The sequence below is a fragment of the Heptranchias perlo genome, chromosome 36 (genome assembly GCF_035084215.1).
Source record: "Heptranchias perlo isolate sHepPer1 chromosome 36, sHepPer1.hap1, whole genome shotgun sequence".
In the NCBI taxonomy this organism is placed as follows: domain Eukaryota; kingdom Metazoa; phylum Chordata; class Chondrichthyes; order Hexanchiformes; family Hexanchidae; genus Heptranchias; species Heptranchias perlo.
The window spans coordinates 16,007,650-16,031,369 of NC_090360.1; the positions used below are offsets into that span (position 1 = coordinate 16,007,650).

The 23,720-nt window shown below is 44.9% G+C and overlaps 1 protein-coding gene across 5 annotated transcripts in view; it reads left to right on the forward strand.

Moving 5' to 3' along the window:
- The window catches only part of ptpn20 (protein tyrosine phosphatase non-receptor type 20), a 283,839-nt gene that overhangs the window by 92,538 nt on the left and 167,581 nt on the right, over positions 1-23,720 (forward strand). For all 5 annotated transcript variants that reach the window (XM_067972632.1, XM_067972634.1, XM_067972633.1 and 2 more), the window contains one exon: positions 15,708-15,786. In XM_067972632.1, the coding sequence (XP_067828733.1) occupies positions 15,708-15,786 (79 nt within the window). The remainder of the gene's footprint in view (positions 1-15,707; positions 15,787-23,720) is intronic.

Genomic DNA, 23,720 nt, shown 5'->3' on the forward strand with positions numbered 1-23,720 from the left:
AAGTGGAGAGTATTCCATCACACTCCTGACTTGTGCCTTGTAGATGGTGGAAAGGCTTTGGGGAGTCAGGAGGTGAGTCACTCGCCGCAGAATACCCAGCCTCTGACCTGCTCTCGTAGCCACAGTATTTATATGGCTGGTCCAGTTCAGTTTCTGGTCAATGGTGACCCCCACGATGTTGATGGTGGGGGATTCGGCGATGGTAATGCCGTTGAATGACAAGATGCTCTCTTGTTGGAGATGGTCATTGCCTGGCACTTATCTGGCGCGAATGTTACTTGCCACTTATGAGCCCAAGCCTGGATGTTGTCCAGGTCTTGCTGCTTGCGGGCTCGGACTGCTTCATTATCTGAGGGGTTGCGAATGGAACTGAACACTGTGCAGTCATCAGCGAACATCCCCATTTCTGACCTTATGATGGAGGGAAGGTCATTGATGAAGCAGCTGAAGATGGTTGGGCCTAGGACACTGCCCTGAGGAACTCCTGCAGCAATGCCCTGGGGCTGAGATGATTGGCCTCCAACAACCACTACCATCTTCCTTTGTGCTAGGTATGACTCCAGCCACTGGAGAGTTTTCCCCCTGATTCCCATGGACTTCAATTTTACTAGGGCTCCTTGGTGCCACACTCGGTCAAATGCTGCCTTGATGTCAAGGGCAGTCACTCTCACCTCACCTCTGGAATTCAGCTCTTTTGTCCATGTTTGGACCAAGGCTGTAATGAGGTCTGGAGCCGAGTGGTCCTGGCGGAACCCAAACTGAGCATCGGTGAGCAGGTTATTGGTGAGTAAGTGCCACTTGATAGCACTGTCGACGACACCTTCCATCACTTTGCTGATGATTGAGAGTAGACTGATGGGGCGGTAATTGGCCGGATTGGATTTGTCCAGCTTTTTGTGGACAGGACATACCTGGGCAATTTTCCACATTGTCGGGTAGATGCCAGTGTTGTAGCTGTACTGGAACAGCTTGGCTAGAGGCGCAGCTAGTTCTGGAGCACAAGTCTTCAGCACTACAGCTGGGATGTTGTCGGGGCCCATAGCCTTTGCTGTATCCAGTGCACTCAGCCGTTTCTTGATATCACGTGGAGTGAATTGAATTGGCCGAAGACTGGCTTCCGTGATGGTGGGGATATCGGGAGGAGGCTGAGATGGATCATCCACTCGTCACTTCTGGCTGAAGATGGTTGCAAACGCTTCAGCCTTGTCTTTTGCAGTCACGTGCTGGACTCCGCCATCATTGAGAATGGGGATGTTTGCAGAGCCTCCTCCTCCCGTTAGTTGTTTAATTGTCCACCACCATTCACGACTGGATGTGGCAGGACTGCAGAGCTTTGATCTGATCCATTGGTTGTGGAATCGCTTAGCTCTGTCTATAGCATGTTGCTTCCGCTGTTTAGCATGCATGTAGTCCTGAGTTGTAGCTTCACCAGGTTGGCACCTCATTTTTAGGTACGCCTGGTGCTGCTCCTGGCATGCTCTTCTACACTCCTCATTGAACCAGGGTTGATCCCCTGGCTTGTTGGTAATGGTAGAGTGAGGAATATGCCGGGCCATGAGGTTACAGATTGTGCTGGAATACAATTCTGCTGCTGCTGATGGCCCACAGCGCCTCATGGATGCCCAGTTTTGAGCTGCTAGATCCGTTCTGAATCTATCCCATTTAGCACGGTGGTAGTGCCACACAACACGTTGGATGGTGTCCTCAGTGCGAAGACAGGACTTCATCTCCACGAGGACTGTGCGGTGGTCACTCCTACCAATACTGTCATGGACAGATGCATTTGCGACAGGTAGATTGGTGAGGACGAGGTCAAGTAAGTTTTTCCCTCGTGTTGGTTCGCTCACCACCTGCCGCAGACCCGTCTATTGTCCATGGAACTACCCCAGTAAGTGAGAAGGCCTGCCATGCAGTTTCCTGACAGCACAAACTCCATCAGTTATATAATGAAATTCTATAAAGCAAGGTAGTAATTCCCAGATGACTTTACAATATAGTTGGTGGTGTTTGGGGGTTCTTTAATTAGCTTCAACATCTCTTTGGTGGCTGTATATTTTTGTTTGAAATATGTAAATCAACCCAGAGATTCTTGAACCAGGGACTTTGTTGTTACATTGGTGTTAATGAGCTTCAGGGCTGCATTGTGTCAAGGGTTGGACTTTCAAAGGAGAGATCCCATACTGGTGTTAACATCCAAGTGTGCACAAGAGAGTAAATTTGATCAAACTGAGCTAGATCATCTGGGGAAGGGAAGAAGGGGGAGAATTTGGTGTAGAAAGCAATCTCTTAAGGAACTTTGTGTCAGCCATGGCTCAGTGGGTAGCACCCTCGCCTCTGAGTCATGAAGGTTGTGGGTTCAAGTCCCAATCCAAAGACTTGAGTACAAAATCTGGGCTGACACTCCAAAGCAGTACTGAGGGAGTGCTGCTCTGTCGGAGGAGCCGTCTTTTTGATGAGACGTCTGCCCTCTCAGGTAGATGTAAAAGATCCCACGGCACCATTTTGAAGAAGAGCAGGGGAGTTCTCCCTGGTGTCCTGGCCAACATTTATCCCTCAAACAACATCACTAAAACAGATAATCTGGTCGTCTCATTGCTGTTTGTGGGACCTTGCTGTGCGCATATTGGCTGCTTTGTTTCCCTACATCACAACAGTGACTACACTTCAAAACTACTTAATTGGCTGTCCTGAAGTCGTCCTGAGGTCATGAAAGGCACTATATAAATGCAAGTCTTTCTTTCTTTGTGCCAGATAGACAAATGACTCTAATTGACAGTTTTAATGGTTGAGGCAACCCTTCTCCTAGAAAAAGAAGGGTTGCTTGGGTGTGGGAGGGAAGGAGGGAAAAATGAAGAAATAAATTACTTATGTTCCTGTCCATTTCCATATCTGTGCAATCAGAATGACAGCTTTCAAAAGTCTGCATGGATTTTGAAATATAGAGTAAATACCAGACACTGGAGCTTTTGATAGGCCATTTATACTAAAATGTTTTACACCTATGCTAATGGTGCAGTGTAGTTGAGATACAGAGTACCTCAAATCAGAACTTCATTTAAATCTCTCTTGATATTATATGGGACAGACAGCTCTCTCTGTTGACATCACAATGTATCCAGCATTCAGATATTGGTGAACTCTATTTTCCCTGGCCAGAGATTGGCACGCAGCTGAGAGTATAACTCGGGCTGCCAGCTCTGTGTCACCCTCAGTAGATACTGGTCTTAAACCAGGACTGTAACACACCCTAAGGTTCTTATCTCTATGACAACAAGTTCAAGGTTCAGCAGAATAGGCCGGCACGCCTAGAAACGGAATCAGATATCTGGATAGGGCATCTCATTATTATCGACAAATTGAAATCCTAACAGAACAACACCAGGAGCTCCAGTCAACTTTGTGACGTTCTTGCCGTCTTTTTCAGTAAGGATATTAACATGCAGGAAGGACAAATGGAACATCCATTTAAAGCCTTTGTTCAGCAAGAATGATTAGACACAGGAAACATTTGAATGCTATGAGGAGGAGGGGCACAGAAAGGTTGCCGTTGCTTTCACAGTTGAATTAGAAATGATTATTAAATAGTTGATAAACATTGGCCTTCCCTTATCATCTACCCAGATCATTACTAGTGCAATTATTAAACTGTTTTTCTCAGTATGGCCTTTAATCGCTTTCTGGTTGTTTCAGTCTGATTAAGTCAGTAAGCTGAAATCAGTGAGAAAAGAAAACATATTTCATTCTGATCGTGTGTCTTATTTTGAATGATAATGTATCTTGACAGTGTTAGTATTCTGAAGGATGAGAAATGTACAGGCAATTATTACTTGAATCATGGCAACTAATTTAAGACAATGAACCAGGCCACAACTCTTGAGTCTGAAAGGTTAGAGGACTCTGATTAGTCAGTCTGTCCACATGTGTTCCTTTCTCTAATGTTTACACCTAACTAGCACAAGAATACAATTACTGATACTTCAGGACCCCATGCAATTTCATTCCAAGAGACCTTTCATGCTATGCTGTTATGGCTTGGTGTAAAATGTTTCATTTTCATATCTGCGGCTGATTGAATTTGAAATTGAGTTCAGAGACTATGAATTAAACAGTAAAGTGTGAAGAGGTAGTTCAGTTGCAACAGTAATGCTTCTCCAATTATGTTGGAGTGCTTGGCTAGGGTTGCCAACTCTGGTTGGATGTATTCCAGAGTTAGCGGGTGATCCAGACTCTCCCACTTTCTGTCATCTAGAACCTCCATGATAGACGACAAGAAGGACTGGGAGGCCACGCTGTCTGTGGGCTTCGCGTCGTACAGTCCGGCATAAAAGGATTTGTAGATCCTCAGTATGTCGGGCTGCGAGGACGTGATCGAGCCGCCTTCTTCCTTCAGGCTGCTGATCACACAGCTCTCTCTGTGCAAAAATTGTGTTTTTTTCAATTTCTTTGAACACTTTAATTTATTAGTTATAAAAATACTGGAGATGGGGAAAAAAGACTGTTTTACTGAGCAGAGCAGTTGGAGACGGGAGGTTATGTGGTGACACCTCCAGTAATACGTCCAACCAGAGCTGACAGCAAACTGGACGCCACGTCCAAACTCATGATGGAAGCGGTGAAAGACGCCAAGCTGTGCGACGTCTTCAGCAACCCTGCAGACAGAGCGGTGCATCAATAAACCTAGTCCAGGCCAGATGGGTCTGTCTGTTCCAAGATAGACTTCCTATTTGCGTCCCCGACGCTCGAGGTCAGATCCACCAAGGTCACACCGATGTTCTCCTCTGACCACTTCCTCCTCCTGGCCGACTGTCACCTACAGGACGAAGAAATGCGAGCAAGTCTCGTCCTGCTCCACGGAGCGGACTCTGGACCGGAAGATGATCTTGGAGGCCTCGGAGGCAAAGAGCGCGGCTTGCTGGTCCTTCACCTCTCTGAGTTCCTCCCCCGACATCGATCCCCATCGACTGCAGCAGGAGAAGATTCTGCATGCTTTTCTGGAGTCGGGACGTTTCCCTCTGCCTCTCTCTCACCTTCTGAACACCTTTGAGGATGAAGAACCTCTTGATGTTCACCTTGATGGCTTCCCACCAGTGCACTGGGGAATCAAAGAGGGGTTTTACGGTTCTCCAACCTTTGTAATCCCTTTTTAGTTCCTCAATGTTTCCCGGGGTCAACAGTTTCACGTTAAGCTTCCATATCCCCCTGCCCCCTCTCTGATGGTCCTGTAGGTGACAGTCGGCCAGGAGGAGGAAGTGGTGGATCTGACCTCGAGCGTCGGGGACGCAAATAGGAAGTCTATTTTGGAACAGACAGACCCGTCTGGCCTGGACTAGGTTTATTGATGTGCCGCTCTGTCTGCAGGGTTGCTGAAGACGTCGCACAGCTTGATGTCTTTCACCGCTTCCATCATGAGTTTGGACGTAGCGTCCAGTTTGCTGTCAGCTCTGGTTGGACGTATTCCTGGAGGTGTCACCACATAACCTCCCGTCTCCAACTGCTCTGCTCAGTAAAACAGCCTTTTTTCCCCATCTCCAATATTTTTATAACTAATAAATTAAAGTGTTCAAAGAAATTGAAAAAAACACAATTTTTTTTAATGCCCCTATGACTTTTCTCCCAGGTTGCTGGGAGCAGCGTTTAGGAGCTTAATCTTCAATTACTGGAGACTCCAGGACAATCCTGGAGGGTTGGCAACCCTAGGGCTGGCACAGTGTGTTGCTGCTCCAGTACAATGTCAAACCAGTAGGGCATGGGTGTCATTAGAGGGTCAATTATATGAGTCAATGCCACCAGTGGGGAGCCTTGCTGCCTTGCACTACATATCAGGAATTCGGACGAACCTTGCCCACAATTATTCAACCATTGAATCGCAGAAAATTGTGGCAATGTTTCGCCTGAATTTCTGATACCTGTTACAGGCCGTTGAGTTTCCCCTGGCAGCATTGCGGACTCAGAATATCGGCCCTAATGTGTTTGTGCTTGAGACCAGGGTCAGACGCATTTTGTGCTCTTGCTCGAAGGCCCTGGTCCTGTGGGAAATGCCCGGTCGATATTACAGGTCGAATTCCACTGCAGCCAGAACAACAGAAAAACCAACTCAAACATATGCAATTACAATTGTTTGTAGGTTGTGACTTTTGAACATTTCGGGCTGCGGTATCTTCTCTAATATAACCCTCTGACAGTGTGACATTAACCGCCTTTCAGAGTGAACAGGAGAATGTAATGTATCTCTGGTTCTTCTGCAGTTAAGGAGTGATAGCGTAGTTAGTCCTTTGCTCCATCAAGCCTGCCTATTCCCATAGACCATTACAATCTACACATCTAATTAAGGGAGGCAATAAATAATATAACACCTATATATTTTCTTTCATCACTGAAACTTCTAGAATGTCACGCGATAGTCATGCAAAAGGAGGGAGATGAGAATTTTTTTTACACAGCGAGTTGTCATGATTTGGGAATGCACTGCCTGAAAGGGCCGTGGAAGCAGATTCAATAGCAACTTTCAAAAGGGAATTGGATATATTCTTGAAAAGGAAAAATTTGTAGGGCTATGGGGAAAGAGCAAGGGAGTGGGACTAATTGGATAGCTCTTTCAAAGAGCTGGCACAGGCATGATGGGCTGAATGGCCTCTTTCTGTGCTGTATGATTCTATAGTTAAGGGGTGGCTTTTAGCATCATGGCTATCCCATCCACAGTACATCTACAGGCACGGGTTTTGGTTCACAGAAGACTCGGTGTGTTTATGGAAACTTCCTGTGAGCATAAGGGTGAAAATGTTGGGAGAAAAACTGAACTGGCACAATAACAAGCTAAAAGAATTTGTTGAAACTAATGTATCCCTCAAGAGCCCAAGAACTGGTATAATATCTACTGATCCAGCAGCAGGGTTTTTAATGCGAAAGTGGGTGTGCAACTGTCCTGCTGAACCGCTTAAGTCTGGGTCCGCTGGCTCAAAGAGTTAGAAGGTTAAGGCTATGCAACATCTGATCAGTCAATACCCATTCACATGCTAATGAGTGCTCTACACAACTGAGTACTGATAAATTCAGAGAGCCACACCTGCAAAGAGTGCAAGTCGGAGAATTGCAGCGTTCTAGCTCTGTCTCCTTTAACTGTGTGTGACCGCTGGGATAACGGGATCACTAATTTACCCTCATCACATTTACCTCAAATTATTTACATGTTGATCGAACAATGGACCAATAATGTCTATGTTCCCACAATAAGAATATAGACACGACATGAATAAAGGCCATTCTGCCCATCAAGCCCCTCCCTTCCCTCCTAGGACACTCTATCCTGCTCTAAACTCTACTCCAATCCATCTAATCTCCTAATTAAGGGGTGCAGTAAATGATATATTTTCTTTCACCACTAAAATACCACGGCAGAAACAAGAATGGAGCGCACAACCATTTCAGTTTGCTCTGTTTATAAGTCGTCTGCCAATTATTAAAATGCTGCAGTGGGAACTGAAGGCTGCATGCTCTTGTTTACTCTTGTTGCTCTGGACACGGTGAAGCTGGTGTGTACTGTCGATCTGTCTGGACATGTCACAGCCTGTCTAGGTACAATGTGAAGCTAACAGGAGGCAACGCCAAATCCTTTGAAACCGGACACTGCTGTATACATTGACTTGTAATAATACATTGAATTTACTGTGTCTTTTAAATGCAATGAAAATAAATCTAAATTTTTTTAAATTGTACATTCATAGAATACAGCTGAAGCTGCATTGATATTTAATTTCAATGTCTGGGTAGTGTCCAGGAAGTGAGGAGATAATGTTTGTTAACCCAGGGCTGTCCAACCTATGCCCCCTGAGCCCTTGCGAGCTCAGCTCTTTTGGTGCTTATGTCTTATTTTCTGGGTTTGCCCTGTATGAATTTTGCGGATTTGGAGGTTTGGAGGGGGCAGTTTCCAGTGCTGTTGCCTCATTGGTGGATTAAATCCCAAATCAGAACACCAAGATCTATTAGTGTCCGCAGCTTGAGATTTATTCAAATTAATCGGAACATGGATTTAAGGTTCATGGGGCAATTTTCCAAGTATACATCTGCTGGTAGTGGTTTTCCAGCACGCATAGGTGGTGGGTGAGGTACACGCACTGTGATCTCAAACTCAGACAATTCTGGCTCATAAGTGGCCCCGAGTCTCCATAGTGCACACCTGTGTGACCCACGAGTCTCCATGGTACACACCTGTGTGATCCCTGAGCCTCCATGGTACACAACTGTTTGACCCCTGAGCCTCCATGGTACGCACCTGTTTGACCCCTGAGTCTCCATGGTACACACCTGTTTGACCCCTGAGTCTCCATGGTACACACCCGTGTGATCCCTGAGCCTCCATGGTACACACCTGTTTGACCCCTGAGCCTCCATGGTACACACCTGTTTGACCCCTGAGTCCACACGGTACACACCATTGTGATCCCTGAATCTCCATGGTACACACCTGTGTGATCCCTGAATCTCCATGGTACACACCTGTGGGATCCCTGAGTCTCCATGGTACACACCTGTGTGATCCCTGAATCTCCATGGTACACACCTGTGTGATCCCTGAGTCTCCATGGTACACACCTGTGGGATCCCTGAGCCTCCATGGTAAACACCTGTTTGACCCCTGAGTCTCCATGGTAAACACCTGTTTGACCCCTGAGTCTCCATGGTACACACCTGTTTGACCCCTGAGTCTCCATGGTACACACCTGTGTGATCCCTGAATATCTATGGTACACACCTGTGTGATCCCTATGTCTCCATGGTACATTCCTGTGTGACCCACGAGTCTCCATGGTACACACCTGTGATCCCTGAATATCCATGGTACATTCCTGGGTGACCCACAAGTCTCCATAGTAACAGCTGTGTGATCCTTGAGTCTCCATGGTACATACCTGTATGATCCCTGAGCCTCTATGGTAAACACCTGTGTGACCCATGAGTCTCTATGGTACACATCTGTGTGACCCACGAGTCTCCATGGTACATACCTGTGTGACCCCTGAGTCTTCATGGTACACACCTGTTTGACCCTTGAGTCTCCATGGCACACACCTGTATGATCCCTGAACCTCTATAGTAAACACCTGTGTGACCCACGAGTCTCTATGGTACATACCTGCATGACCCACGAGTCTCCATAGTACACGCCTGTGTGACCCACGAGTCTCCATGGTACACACCTGTGTGACCCACGAGTCTCCATGGTACACACCTGTGTGATCCCTGAGTCTCCTTCGGACACACTTGTGTGACCCACGAATCTCCATGTTACACACCTGTGTGACCCACGAGTCTCCATGGTACACACCTGTGTGATCCCTGAGTCTCCTTCGGACACACTTGTGTGACCCACGAATCTCCATGTTACACACCTGTGTGACCCACAAGTCTCCATAGTACACACCTGTGTGACCCACGAATCTCCATGGTACACACCTGTGTGACCCCTGAGTCTCCATGGTACACACCTGTGTGACCCACGAGTCTCCATGGTACACACCTGTGTGACCCACAAGTCTCCATGGTACACACCTTTGTGACCCACGAATCTCCATGGTACACACCTGTGTGACCCACGAAGGTAAAAGCTTGGACGCCTTGTGAGAACCCATGGGTAAGGCCTTGTTATTCGTAACTGTTTAAAAACAGCACCACAGTGATTTACTTGCAATAAAAAAAATACAATGTCGCTTTTCATTGTTTACATTTTCCTGTTGAACCCTGATCCACAATACATAAAACAATCAGAATGTTTTACTCCTACTTTTTTAAAGTGAGGGAGTTTGGCTCCGTTACAGTTAAGCACTGTGCCAGGCACGTCACTGAGCGATGCCAGCAATTCAGGTGTGAGGTGCTGCATCATCAGCCCCAACATCTCAGCCCTCCAATCACATTCTCCTTGATACCCAGTAACAGGCGGAAAGAGATAAAGAGGACCACTGGTCCTAACACCATTAAAGGAGAAGAGAAATAATCTTGCATGTACACAGTTTCTGAATCTCTCATTCTACAACCGTAACAATGGGGTTCCGGCTTCCTGGATTCTGAATTTGCACTTTTATTTTTTTTTCTACGTTAGCCATAGTGTTGACTTGAATTTCCCTTTGATCTAATGCATAACATTAGTATGCACTGTCCTTGTATGAAAGTGCTTCATTCATTTAAAAAGCTCCAAGCAGAAGAAACCCCAGATAAAAAAATAATCCTGCACATTCAGTTTAAGGAAGCCAGTAATCACACTTAATACCCCTTTAAATCGCAGCCTATAGCCGCAGTGAACAGTATCTCACAGCAGCTACATGAAGTGACAGATAACACTAGCTGTTAAAAGCTTGGGTGGAAAATGCAGCTGAACTGCCTAGTTATCTGAAAAGCACATTTCTGAGAACTATACCTCTAGCATTTCCACTCAATGCAGAGTGAACCTAACACTTGCTGCTCAGTGTTTCCACAACAAGTTTCATAGGAACATAGGAACAGGAGTAGGCCATTCAGCCCCTCATGCCTGCTCCGCCATTTGATAAGATCATGGCTGATCTGTGATCTAACTCCATATACCTGCCTTTGGCCCATATCCCTTAATACCTTTGGTTGCCAAAAAGCTATCTATCTCAGATTTAAATTTAGCAATTGAGCTAGTATCAATTGCCGTTTGCGAAAGAGAGTTCCAATCTTCTACCACCCTTTGTGTGTAGAAATGTTTTCTAATCTCGCTCCTGAAAGGTCTGGCTCTAATTTTTAGACTGTGCCCCCTACTCCTAGAATCCCCAACCAGTTGAAATAGTTTCTCTCTATCCACCCTATCTGTTCCCCTTAATATCTTATAAACAACGATCAGATCACCCCTTAACCTTTGAAACTCTAGAGAATATAACCCCAATTTGTGTAATCTCTCCTCGTAACTTAACCCTTGAAGTCCGGGTATCATTCTAGTAAACCTACGCTGCACTCCCTCCAAGGCCAATATGTCCTTCCGAAGGTGCGGTGCCCAGAACTGCTCACAGTACTCCAGGTGCGGTCTAACCAGGGTTTTGTATAGCTGCAGCATAACTTCTGCCCCCTTGTACTCTAGTCCTCTAGATTTAAAGGCCAACATTCCATTAGCCTTCTCGATTATTTTCTGCACCTGTTCATGACACTTCAATGATCGATGTACCTGAACCCCTAGGTCCCTTTGGACATCCACTGTTTTTAACGATTTACCTTTTAACTTTACCTTTAACATATAAAGGTGAAATTTCCGATCCCTCCGCTAAAGCTCTAAAACTGACAATTTGTCGCTGCGCCAACTACACCTGATTTACCTCGGTCCATATTGAGCCGGACACTAGGATATTGCTATGAGTCAGTGAGTTGTGGGTTCAAGCCCCACTGCAGGACATCAGCAAATAATCCAGTTTGACACTTCGGTATAATACTGAGGGAGTTTTCCATTGTCGGAGGTGTTTTTGGATGGGAGGTTAATCAGATACGGCAGCGGCCTGTTCAGGCGGACATAAAAGATCAAATCCATTTATCTCATTTGCTATTTGTGGGACCTTGCTGTGTGCAAATTGGCTGACTCGTTTGCCTGCAAAACAGTGACTACACTTCTGAAAGTATTTCTTTGCCTGTGAAGTACTTTTGGATGCCCTGAGGATGTGAAAGGTGCAATATAAAAGCAAGCTGTTCCTTGCTGAAACCAAGGTTGCCTTTGACAGTGCTGTAATATAACGAGCCCGTTTGACCTCTGATCAAGGAATGGGAATCTTTGAGATACATTGGCCCCGATTTTAACCCCCGGGAATGGTGCGTAGGAGGGGTTAATATTAAAAAATTCTATCTCCGCCTCCAAACCGCTGGCGTTTAAATTTTCATTGCCCCAAATCAGGCTGTCGATGAGGCTCCTGCAAAAGGCAGGTTGGGGCCTAGTTAATATTCAAAAGTTGTTGTGCAATGAAATCATCAGCACCACGACGTGGAATTTACTGGATGTCGGGGTGTCCCGCTATGTCGGCTACCCGGCAGCATTTCCAAGGTGGGAGTCACCAACTGGCCAAGGTAACTATTAAAGACCTGCTCCTTTCCGAACTCCTTGTGGGCCAGGAGGAGCAGGGGTGCTGCCCCCCAGACCCCTCAAGGAGTTCTTGGGCCTCTCCAGCCCCACCACCCACCTCCCCCCGATCTCGCTGGAATCCCTCATAACAACAACAACAACTTACATTTGTATAGCGCCTTTAACATAGCGAAACAGCCCGAGGCGCTTCACAGGAGCGATTATCAAACAAAATTTGACAACTAGCCACATAAGGAGATATTAGGACAGGTGACCAAAAGCTTGGCCGAAGAGGTAGGTTTTAAGGATTCTCTTCAAGGAGGAGAGAGAGGTAGAGAGGTTTAGGGAGGGAATTCCAGAACTTAGGACCTAGACAGTTGAAGGCACGGCCGCCAATCGTGGAGCGCTTAAAATCGGGGATGCGCAAGAGGCCAGAATTGGAGGAGGGCAGAGATCTCGGAGGGCTGTAAGGCTGGAGGAGGTCACAGAGATAAGAAGGGGCGAGGCCAGGGAGGGATTTGAAAACAAGGATGAGAACTTTTAAAATTCTCAATCTCCTGCAAAGCCCTCCTTCCACTGACTGCCGTTGACCGTCCCCACAGGCCCCTGGCCGCGTCCTCCCGCTGCTAAATTTCCACTCCCGTCCACCGGCCAGACAGTCAATCTGTCCGGGTGTTGGGTGGGAGTCAATGAAGAGATACGTAAATGATGGGGTTAAGATTGGCAGGGCCTCCGTGTCCCCGGTCTTGCCGGGTCCGTTGCTCGCTGTCAGGCTCCCCCTGCACACACCCCCACACCCCCCCCCCTACCCCGTTAATGTCGAGGCCATTGTGCCAGAGGAACACAAATCATCAAAATATCTGGGTACAAATTTCACAAACCAAAATGCTGCGAGAGGCAGATCCTCTAAAATTCAGTTTCAGTGCAGTGTGACAATTCCAGAATTAAGTTCTGTCTGTTGTGAGCAGTTACTGTATCAGGAGGTGGGCCCATTGAACCTTGTGAACAGAAGGTTTAAAACTAATAAAGCAGCTTGTTCATTATTCATAACACCCATGGGATTGCGAGTTTCTGACAAAGTGCAGAGTTGTTTAAGGTCAGGATCGTGAAGTGAAAGTGACTGTAACTTAGGCAAAGGGCTATGACCCTAAGATTCATAGTTTTCAGTAGTCTAACTGAAATTTAGACCTTTAAAGCGCAATTAATTCAGTGCTCAAAGGCTCAATCAGGGATTAAGTGACCAGAGGCACTGATTTTCATTGATCGTGAGGGACATTTCAATGTTCTTTCTGCATTGAACAACAGATTAATACTCAGGTCCTCATTATAAGTGAGTAGCTGTTTAGTGATCTTCCTACATTACAGCAGTAACAACACTTCAAAAGTACTTCAGTGGCTGTGAAGAGCTTTGGAACATCTTGAGGTCATGAAAGGTGCTGTATAAATGCAAGTTCTTCCTTTCCTTCTATTTGGTTGAATCAGAAGTGAATTGGGACAGGGGTGTTTTTCCATTTTACGTAGTCTATTTTGTGATGTTCCAGTGTCTTGAGGTGGTTATCAGGCATTTTTTTTAACTCTCTGTTCCTTTCCCCCACCTATCCCCATCTTCCCATTGCCCTTTCATCATTAAACCTCTTTATTCAATTGATTTGTTTTTAACACTTTCACTTAAGCAGCAGGTTGATTAAGTTTCTTTGCACCGTCACATTCAGTTCCTCTTTCACTAGCTCTCCCACTATGATCCATCAATGGTCATGGCCTCGCCCCTCCCTTTCTCTGTCACCTCCTCCAGCCCTACAACCCTCCGAGATCTCTGTGCTCCTCCAATTCTGGCCTCTTGTGCATCCCTGATTCCCTTCGCCCCACCATTGGCTGGGCCTTCAGCTGTCTAGGCCCCAAGCCCTGGAATTCCCTCCCTAAACCTCTGTACCACTTTACCTCTCTTTCTTCCTTTAAGACGCTGCTTAAAACCTACCTCTTTGACGAAGCTTTTGGTCACCTGTTCTAATATCTCCTTCTTTGGCTCGATGTCAATTTTTTCTGGTTACGCTCCTGTGAAGCGCCTTGGGACGTTTTACTACGTTAAAGGAGCTATATAAATGCAAATTGTTGTTGTTGTTAAAGGGGCCCCATCTTTGTGAATAAATGTTTCACAATTTTATTTTCACTTGCATACATACACAAAAAGATGGCACACAGCATCATTGCATTGTGTGGATGGCTCTTCTGGTTTTTCCCACTCCTCAAACAGTAAACGTTCAGCTAAAGATTTATTCATGAAGTAGGTGTCACTTTAAATAGAACATTCACACACACGGATGTTAAGCTAACTATCAACGGCCCTGGGAGTGAAACACCCTATTTAAACATTAATGTCAAGTTATGCCATGTGAATAACCAGTTCTTCGATTAATCAAAATGAAAAGGATGTTTTCCTGAAATAAGAATTTGTAAATATTCAAAGAGGCAGTGGAGATCCTGGTGGTAACCATTTCAATCATGTAATGATAATTCTGTAAGCACTCTCTCCCCACCCAACTTCCTCCCTTTTCTCCTGACTGCACTAGCTATTGCATGGAAATGGTTCTATGGACACCAGCAGATCTCCAGTACCTCACCCAAGTGGCCATTCATCATGTGTGAGGCTAAACAGCAAGGGTTAACAGGTTATTTGAACTGGAGGGAGGTGGGGGGGATCGCAACTGAGCCAGATCCCGCTCCTGTTCTGAGCCCACATCTACATGTGGGAATTTCCAGCCGGAGTCACTGGAATGTGATGATCTCCCCCCCACCATTGCCCTAGAGCCATTGAAGCCAACTGTGGTACCACAACCTTTGGCCGGACTAAGATCAACCAATTCAGCACCGACTGGGAATCCCATGTGGGACTATATACTTTCACTATAGCACTTGTACCTTCTGTGTATCTGTCAAATGAAGTACACGAAATGATAAGGCATTTCATGCATAAGTTGAAGAAAAATGTGGCCAGTAGCCTTATTAATGAAAGAAAAACAAACAGTATGTATTATTTAGCCACAGAGTGGGAGTGTACTCAAAGACTGTGACAGTCTCGACGTTCAGTGAATATTAATAAACTGTTGGAGTTTTACTATCGCGGTTCTGTGACATTACCCAACTTCTTGGTTGTGTTACAGCCTCAAACACAATCCCAGATGTCTACCAGCTGGAAGTGCAGCTGTTGATGTAGCCTTTGATAAGAAGCAACAAACCAGTAGCTTAAAAAGAAAGATTATTAGCCTCTATCCTGCTGACTAATGAAGAGAGATTAACCGTATTATTCTCAAAGCTAAAGGGATTGCTATTTTTAGTTTTAGTTTTGTGACTGTATTGCTGAACTGGACGGAGAATTGGATGCAAACAGTTTTCAAGTGGACTAAAGCCCCTTTCAAGGTACAGTGACACAAGCAGTGCCTCTGGAGAGGGGACAGCACTGTCGTCGTCACGGGTTGCTGAGTTGAAACGCGTTGAGCGTCCAACTCTTCTCCAAGTGTGGTGCCACTGCAAATCTTTTTTCGCTTTCAAAATGCCTTGCGTGGAATTAAGTGCGCTATCTGTCGGTGAAGAAACCGCCCTATCTCACTTCTTCTTATTAGAGAGCAGTGTGGCTTGTAAGTAATTGGATTTGTGTTTTTAGGGAGCTGGCATCGGCAGGAAGAGGGGAGAGCAGAAAACAGGAATTCAATAGCAAGTCGCTATCGGCCCCTCACGGACAGGTAACGCTGCTACCTTACAACCATTTCACTCTCGTTTTCCAAAACCTTGGCAACAGTTTTGCGTTTTTATGAGAAAAGATAAACTTACCTTTTCCTGAGAGTTGTATTGAAAGAACTTTGGTTCCCATAATTGGTTCTCGCTATCCATTGTAATGATTAGCAAAATAATTTTACACATTTTGAAATCTTTCAGTGTCGGAAACAGTCAATTACTGTTACTAAAGTTGTTACTATGGCTTTTAATTATCAGGAATATTTACTTCTCTGAAGCTTTAATTCCAGTATCTAGAAATAGGGTCTGGACTGTATTTTGCTCCAGTGAAAGAAAAAAATCTAAACTACTGATGGATCATCTGGGAGTGTTGCTCCTGAGCATTTAAAATTTTAAGATTTTAAAATTCTCATCCTTGATTTCAAATCCCTCCATGGCCTCGCCCCTCTCTATCTCTGTGACCTCCTCCAGCCCCACAATCCTCCGAGATCTCTGTGCTCCTCCGATTCTGGCCTCTTGTGCGTCCCCGATTTTCCCTCTCTAAACCTCTCTGCCTCTCTACCTCTCTCTCCTCCTTTAAGATGCTCCTTAAAACCTATCCCTTTGACCAAGCTTTTGGTCACCTGCCCTAATATCTCGTTATGTGGCTCGGTGTCAATTTTTGCTTGATAATGCTGCTGTGAAGTCTTGGGATGTTTTACTACGTTAAAGACGCTATATAAATGCAAGTTGTTGTTGTTCAGCAAACATAAAACAAAGATTAAGCTCCTCACCCACAATGGGGAGATAAGTAAGGAGATATGTTGGGCTCCTCGCCTGGTGTTACATGAATCAATCAATGTGAGTGCGTGACGTGCTGTAGTTACATATGTAGATGTGTGTTGTTCATGCTTTGCAGCTGCATAAATAAAAACAGCCACATGACTCATCTTTTAAAAAATTTATTCTTGGGATGTGGGCGTCACTGGCAAGGCTGGCATTTATTGCCCATCCCTAGTTGCCCTGAGAAGGTGGTAATGCGCCTTCTTCTAGTGAGATAGTAAGTAAAAATAGAATAGGTGAACACAAGAAACATAGACTATATACAGCATGATATTATATAAAATATATGTAATATAGAAATATATGGAATACATGTAATAATAATTGTAGAAACATATGCAATCATATATGCAAAGATATCAAATTACAAAGCAATCTCAAATCTTATAAAATTATATATAGTTATAAATAAATAAGCCCTGTATTTAAATAACAGATTATCATACAATGAATGAAAATAGCCATGAGGTGAATGCACAGTTAATGTTTTTTTTTGGTGTTGTTGATTGAGGGAAGAATGTTGACCTGGACATTGGGAGAACTTATTGAAATAATGTCACAGGATCTTTAGTGTTCACCTGAATCCCCTCAAAACAGGCAGACAGGACCGTGACTATTTGAAGGACAACATCTCCAACAATGCAAAACTCCCTCAGTAATGAACGAGAGTGTCAGCATGGGCCTTGAACAAGCAAACTTCTGACTAATCTAATATATGATATTCTTATATGTATATACATCTGAATATACATAAAATGGATGAAAGTGTTATTAGGAATATGTGATTATAAAAATAATATATGAATTAAATATGAATATTGCAATAGTTAATATCAGTAAAAGTATCCATACACATTGAACTTTAAGTAAAAAATGTATGAACTATTTGTAATATATGAAAGGATAAATGCCTGGGGTTGGTGTTGAGGGAGCCGGGCAGGATGTACGCTGAAGTTAGTGCCCGAATAGGGTATAACTGAGCCAAATGCGGGGCTGGCAAATGGGATACTTTGTGGGGGAGGGAGGAATAATGTTCAGACTGGTTTGGGGGTAGTAAATAGGGCGGGAGGTTACAGCCGCTTCCAAAGCTTAGGCTGCGGCCAGGCAAGATCTAGGGCCAGATGTGGGGCGGTGGTCAGGTGATAATGGGAAGGCTGCTTAGAGATGGATCATGCTGTTGTGGGTTGGTGGTCAGGCCATTAGCAGGGCTGCATGTTTACAATTGGGCCTAGTTGGAGGCGAGGAGGCTGCAGGAGTGGGCTGGGTCAAGAGCTGCTCTTGATGGCATGATGGGCCAAATGGCCTCCATCTGTGGTGCATCATTCTATGTATAATTCTGTAATGAGCAGGGAGTGGTAAGTTGCTGTAAAAATACCTCATAGGTGACAGGTCATGGTGAATGATGCAGGCCAGGCCTGAGGCTAGGCCTTGGGTTGAAATCCATCAAGGCCAGGTGTAGGGGTAGTAGTCAAGCCACAAGAGTGCATTGGGGAGGCTGTATACAGAGTTAGGGTGAGAAAAGGAAAGATGGAGATTGACTGCAAAGTTAAGCTGGGGGAAGGTTGGCTACAGAATTGAGTGGAAGTGTGGCGAGGGAAAATGGCTGATCTGGTTTATTGCTTGTTGAATGTCACCAATTAGGTGACAGGTGAGTCTTTGAGGGTGAACACTGTTGACTGTCTGTATATAAGTGTTTGGAGGCTTTTTTTAAAATCAGGAAATCTAGATAAAGGACTAGGTTCATAGTGGAGGAAACCAGCAAGGATGAAAAGAGTAAGAGAGAAGATAAGACCAACCCAGAAGTAATAGTTAAGTCACGCCATGCTTTGGTTTTAAAAACCTCTAGATTGTAGGAGAGATGGTACATTTTTAAATTTTTTCTTAGGATGTAGGTGACGCTGGCAAAGCCACATTCATTGCTTAGGACTAGTTGCCCTGAGGAGATGGTGGTGGGCCTCTTTCTTGAATTGCTGCAACTCTTGTGGCAACAGTGCTCCCACAATGGTGTTAGGGAGGGAATTCCAGGTGTTTGACCTAGAGACAATGATAGAACGATGATATATGTCCAAGTCAGTTTGGTGTGTCAGTTGGAGGGGAACTTGGATGTGATGGTATACCCATGATCTTGCTGTTATTGTAGAACGAGGGTTAGGCAGTTTTGAGGTCATAGCAAGGAATGAGTTAGAGTAGGAGGGAGTGCGACGAGTCTTAATTTCAACACAATGAGGATGAAGAGTGCGACAGCTAGTGTGCTTGGAACTCGGGGGGAATAAAAGAGAAAAGTTCAAAGGAGCAATGAGCATAATATAATGGATAAAATAGAGAAAAAAGAAAGGTTGTGATGGAGCGAGAGAGTGATGTTGGAGTCTGGTTTATTGTGAGCTGACTTGTTTGAGAAATGCTTCACTCTATGTGTGTGAATAGATAATTACAAATTTGAGAAACGAGTGAGAGAATCAGTGTGTGGCAGACACATAGCTAAGCAGCTGACATAAATGAATAATAGTACAGTGACAATGAACTGAAGGGTTAACAATTGTGTCTCAATTTTGTTTTTAAACACAAAATGAATAAATTGCAGAGGGGAGGTTTTGATTCAGTTTAGAATATTTTCAAGAAATTACAGTAATTGGAATTGTCATAATCTTCATTTAAAGGCACTGTAAGTGACTGCACAACAATGAATACTAAGGTGGGCTCATTTCTAATCCAGAAAAGAACATTCTGTTACTTTATACCAATAATTTACAGCATTCATTTAAATAAAATAATCAAGATCAATTGGAATGGTGGGTTTAGTTTTCAATCTGTGCTCAGACATAGCAGGCTTTAGCAGAGTAATATCTTGATTACTATATAAAGTACATTATTAATAGTTTCTTCTGCCCTGTATTTTGTTAATTATTATATATTATATAGAGTATTATATGTTCCTATGTAACAATCATTTTTATTGCCCTGCCACTATGAAACACAGTTAAAGTGCCCACTGTAGATTAATAGAAATATACACAAGCTACATATATAATGTATTAAAAGCCTTGCCTGTAGATGTTCTTCCTGCTGGCGCAGGCCTGATGGGCTGAATGGCCTCCTCCTGTGTTGTGAACTTCTATGGTCCTGATATTTCCAGGGAGGCTGTGGGGGAGCGTGTCAGGGGCTGGGAAATCCATAAGTACCGGGAAGGCGAATTTAACGGCAGGACCTCATTAGCATTTTTTTACTCTGTTTCCCGCCCGGCAGCCGGCCAGATTAAGAGGCTGGCAGGCTGCCAGGCGGGAAAGCCTGCTGTAGAAGGCATCAGCTGGCGACCGCTGGGGACGGTCCCCAGCAATCAAGAAGATCGGGGGTTGTGAGGGTGAGGAGGGACCCGGAACACGGCAGAGAGGCGGGAGGGAGAGATCGCAGGTGGGGAGACATCGCGGGAAGGGGAGAGATCACGGGAAGGGGAGAGATCGCATGGGGGAGAGATCAAATGGGGGGGGAGAGATCGCGGGGGAGAGATCGCATGGGGGAAGAGATCGAATGGGGGAAGAGATCGAATGGGGGAAGAGATCGAGTAGGGGGAGAGATCGCATGGGGGAGAGATCGAATGGGGGAATAGATCGAATGGGGGAAGAGATCGAATGGGGGGAGAGATCGAATGGGGGAGGAGATCGCATGGGGGGAGAGATCATATGGGGGAGAGATTGAATGGGGGGAGAGATCGCATGAGGAGAGATCGAATGGGGGGAGAGATTGAATGGGGGGAGAGATTGAGTAGGGAGAGATCGAATGGGAGAGGAGATCGAATGGGGGAGAGATTGAGCAGGGAGAGATCGAATGGGAGGAGAGATCGAATGGGGGAGGAGATTGCGGGTGGAGAGATTGTATGGGGGGAGAAATCATGGAGGGAGCGATCATGGGGGGAGAAATCGCTGGGGGGCATTCGCGGCAGGTTGGAGTCGGGTTTCACATTTTTAACAATTTACCCTCTCCCGCCTGTCGTGGGGGGTTACAATTCCCCCCTATGATTCTAATCTATGATTCCTGTAAGTATCACTTTCCATCACACTTTGTCACACTTTAGTGTTACCTCTAATTCACTGTGAGCAATGCCATAGGAGATCGGCTCGTAATAATAAATGTCTGGCAGTGAATTTAAGGCAGTAATTCAATCTCAGAGTCTTGGTGATGTTTCTAAACTACTCAAGCTTCACCCTGATTATTTATGACACCATCAAAACTGCTCAATTAAATTAATGCTTATTAGCCAATGTTAGCTCCCTGCTGATCTATATTACCACAGACAGAACATGTAGGATAATTAAATAGTTGCATATTAAGGTGCGGTTAATGTCCTTGGATTAATCAGTGGCCATTATTAGGGATAGCACAGATACTCTCTTTCCTTGCATTTAAAGGGTATTACTGTGATACTGTAGAGTCTAATAGAGAATCTGCCATTAGAATCAATATTAGAACTTCATGGGTTAAATTGTGTTATCTGTTGAGTACATTAGCAACTACTATACGGGTGCACTAAAAGCCATGGTCACAAGGTGACCTTCAGCTGCACATTCATGCCAATCCAGTAATTACCTCCCCCCCATCTGCATAATAATTCATAGTACATTAGTAGATATAATAGGCCTAGAACGTCTACCGATCCTGGTTGACAAATGTGGGCCATCCATTTCAGGCGACTAGGTTGAAAAGAAATGCACGTATAGGAGTATCCGATAGCTTAATGGGAAAATACAGTGCAGGGAATGGTACTGAACCATACACATCAGGAAGGTGTCAGGTTCAATTCTTGGTTTCTGCTAAATTAGCCAATCTGCCGGGGTGGTAATGGGGGCACCATAATTGGACTCAGCATTCCTGGGCTATGAAGGGGAGTGAGGAAATTGGCTCATGGTCACTGTCCAGTGATCCCTGCTCAAAGTGTACATGTAGAATGAGTAATGGCTCAGATCTGACTTTGATTCCACCCCTCACCCCCCACACTCCACCCAAGACTGAAGTGTGTTTGACCACGTGGTGGATCCCTGCTACTTTTAATGGTGGATTTTGAGTCCCCAGATTCGGGACGGCTCTGCTCCTTGCACTGTAGTGGGTTTGCACCAGCTCCACTTCAGTTTAAAATGTATAATTCAAAACTTCCACCCCCCCCCCACCTCCTTTAGCCTGATTGACTTCTTAGCAGAGATACAATGCTGATTGATAGATATCAATAGGTGCTGTTATCTTCCAACACAAGCTCTAAAAACAAGAAGTGCTGCAGTACCTGAAGTGATAAGAAGAGGTAAAGTGTATGGGGCTATTACTCCACATTTAACCCCGGCCCAAGTATATTGTGCACGCTGTTTATTGTATCATCTTCTTTAGCCGTACGTCTTTAGTCCTTTTCCTGTCTGAATATTTCCTGTGTCGATCACCCATCTCACATCTTCTAATAAAGACACAGAAAGAAACTGCACCACATGTTTATGTGGAACCAATACGATAATCTACCATGATCCTACTTAAATGCTGTTGTCTCGATTGGTACACAATAGATTTTCAAATGAGTAAGATCCTTTGGTTTAGTAACTTGATTTTGAAGCCATGGCCTAGATATTGCTATTGATGTAAAGCATTACAATAAAGAGCAGCCATTGTTTTTTGTGGGGGATATGGTGGTGGGGTCGGCAGGGGGGGAAGGTGGTTTTGTGATTTCCCCCTGCTGAATGCTTGGCATTAAATTGCTGTAAGGCTTTTGAGCTGGCGATGCACCAAAGCACACAGACTGTTCATTCGCCTTGCCCTCCTTATTAATTAAAGGATCATTGCTTGTGAAGGGGAGACCAAAAAATTGCTATCACCATGAACGGAACGTGTGGTGCACTAATCACACCCAAATAAAATGAGTGTTACAGCTCATGCAGGTTACTGTACGTTGGGAATGAGCAGGCAACTTCAGCACTTTCAATCAGTGTGTCCAGTCAGAGAGTTCCCAACAATGGGAACTGCATTCACAGTAGAGTTGGCAGAGGATGATCAGCAGAAGCAGGAAAGAACTGCCCGTGATGTCAGGTGACACACTTGGCATGTCATCAAGTCTCACCATTCTGCTACATAGTGGATCTCCAGTACCAGCCGCAGCTACATGGTAATGACAGTCGAGATGTGCTCGAGGAGGCTGAGGTTTAAAGGGGAGGCTGTTGGAGAGCTGTGCTTTCACAAAGACCTCCGCGCAGCATCTCCGATCAATATGGCCTTCAAACTCAGCACCATCCTTAATTTTTATGAGTCAGGCTCTTTCTAGTCTAGTATTGGGGACATCTGCAGTGTCAGTCAGTTTGTTGCTCTCAGATGTACCAAGGAGGCCACCAGTTCATTATTCAACAGGACTAATGAGCTTATTACTTTCGCCACTGGCCAGCTTTGGCAACGTGACAGAGAACCATAATTCTACAGAACTGCTGGCTTTCTCAGAGTCCCTGGAGTCATTACCTGCAGTCAAGTTGCCCTTCAGGGCCCTATGCGTAATGCTGTGTCCTATAATCATCCCAAAAGATTTTTTAATCTCAATGTGGACATAGTTTGTGACCAATAGCACAGAACTATACTGGGCAAGGCCCCCTTTCTTGAAAGTTCTCACAATGCCTTTATTTTAACACAATTAACTGTGCCTCCTAAATGAAGAGCAAGGATGTACAAGTAGAAGGATGGTTTCAAGAAGACCAAGCCTACCCAATACTGTCCTGGTACATGGACTCATGTTCCAACCATTAATAGAAGCAGACCGCAAATGCAATTAAGCTCATGTTACAATCATAATTATTATAAAACTTACCATTGGTATCTTGAAGCAGTACTTTACATGTCCGCATACAGCCAGAGTTTCCAGAACAATTGTCTTTTGCTGCAAGCTCCAAAACTTCACATTGAAAGTGGGCCTCTGTATTTATCTTGATGACCAGGATGACCACAAAGCATGGCACAGTAAGAGGGTCAAAATGCCAATGAGGACCTAGCAGTGGTACCAGCAATGCAGCAAGGAAGACTTGTGTAACAAGCACTAATTTCAGATACCTTCCAAGAGGTGACACCATTTTAAAGGGGCAAACCTTATCTGCCAGTAATGATGCCTAAA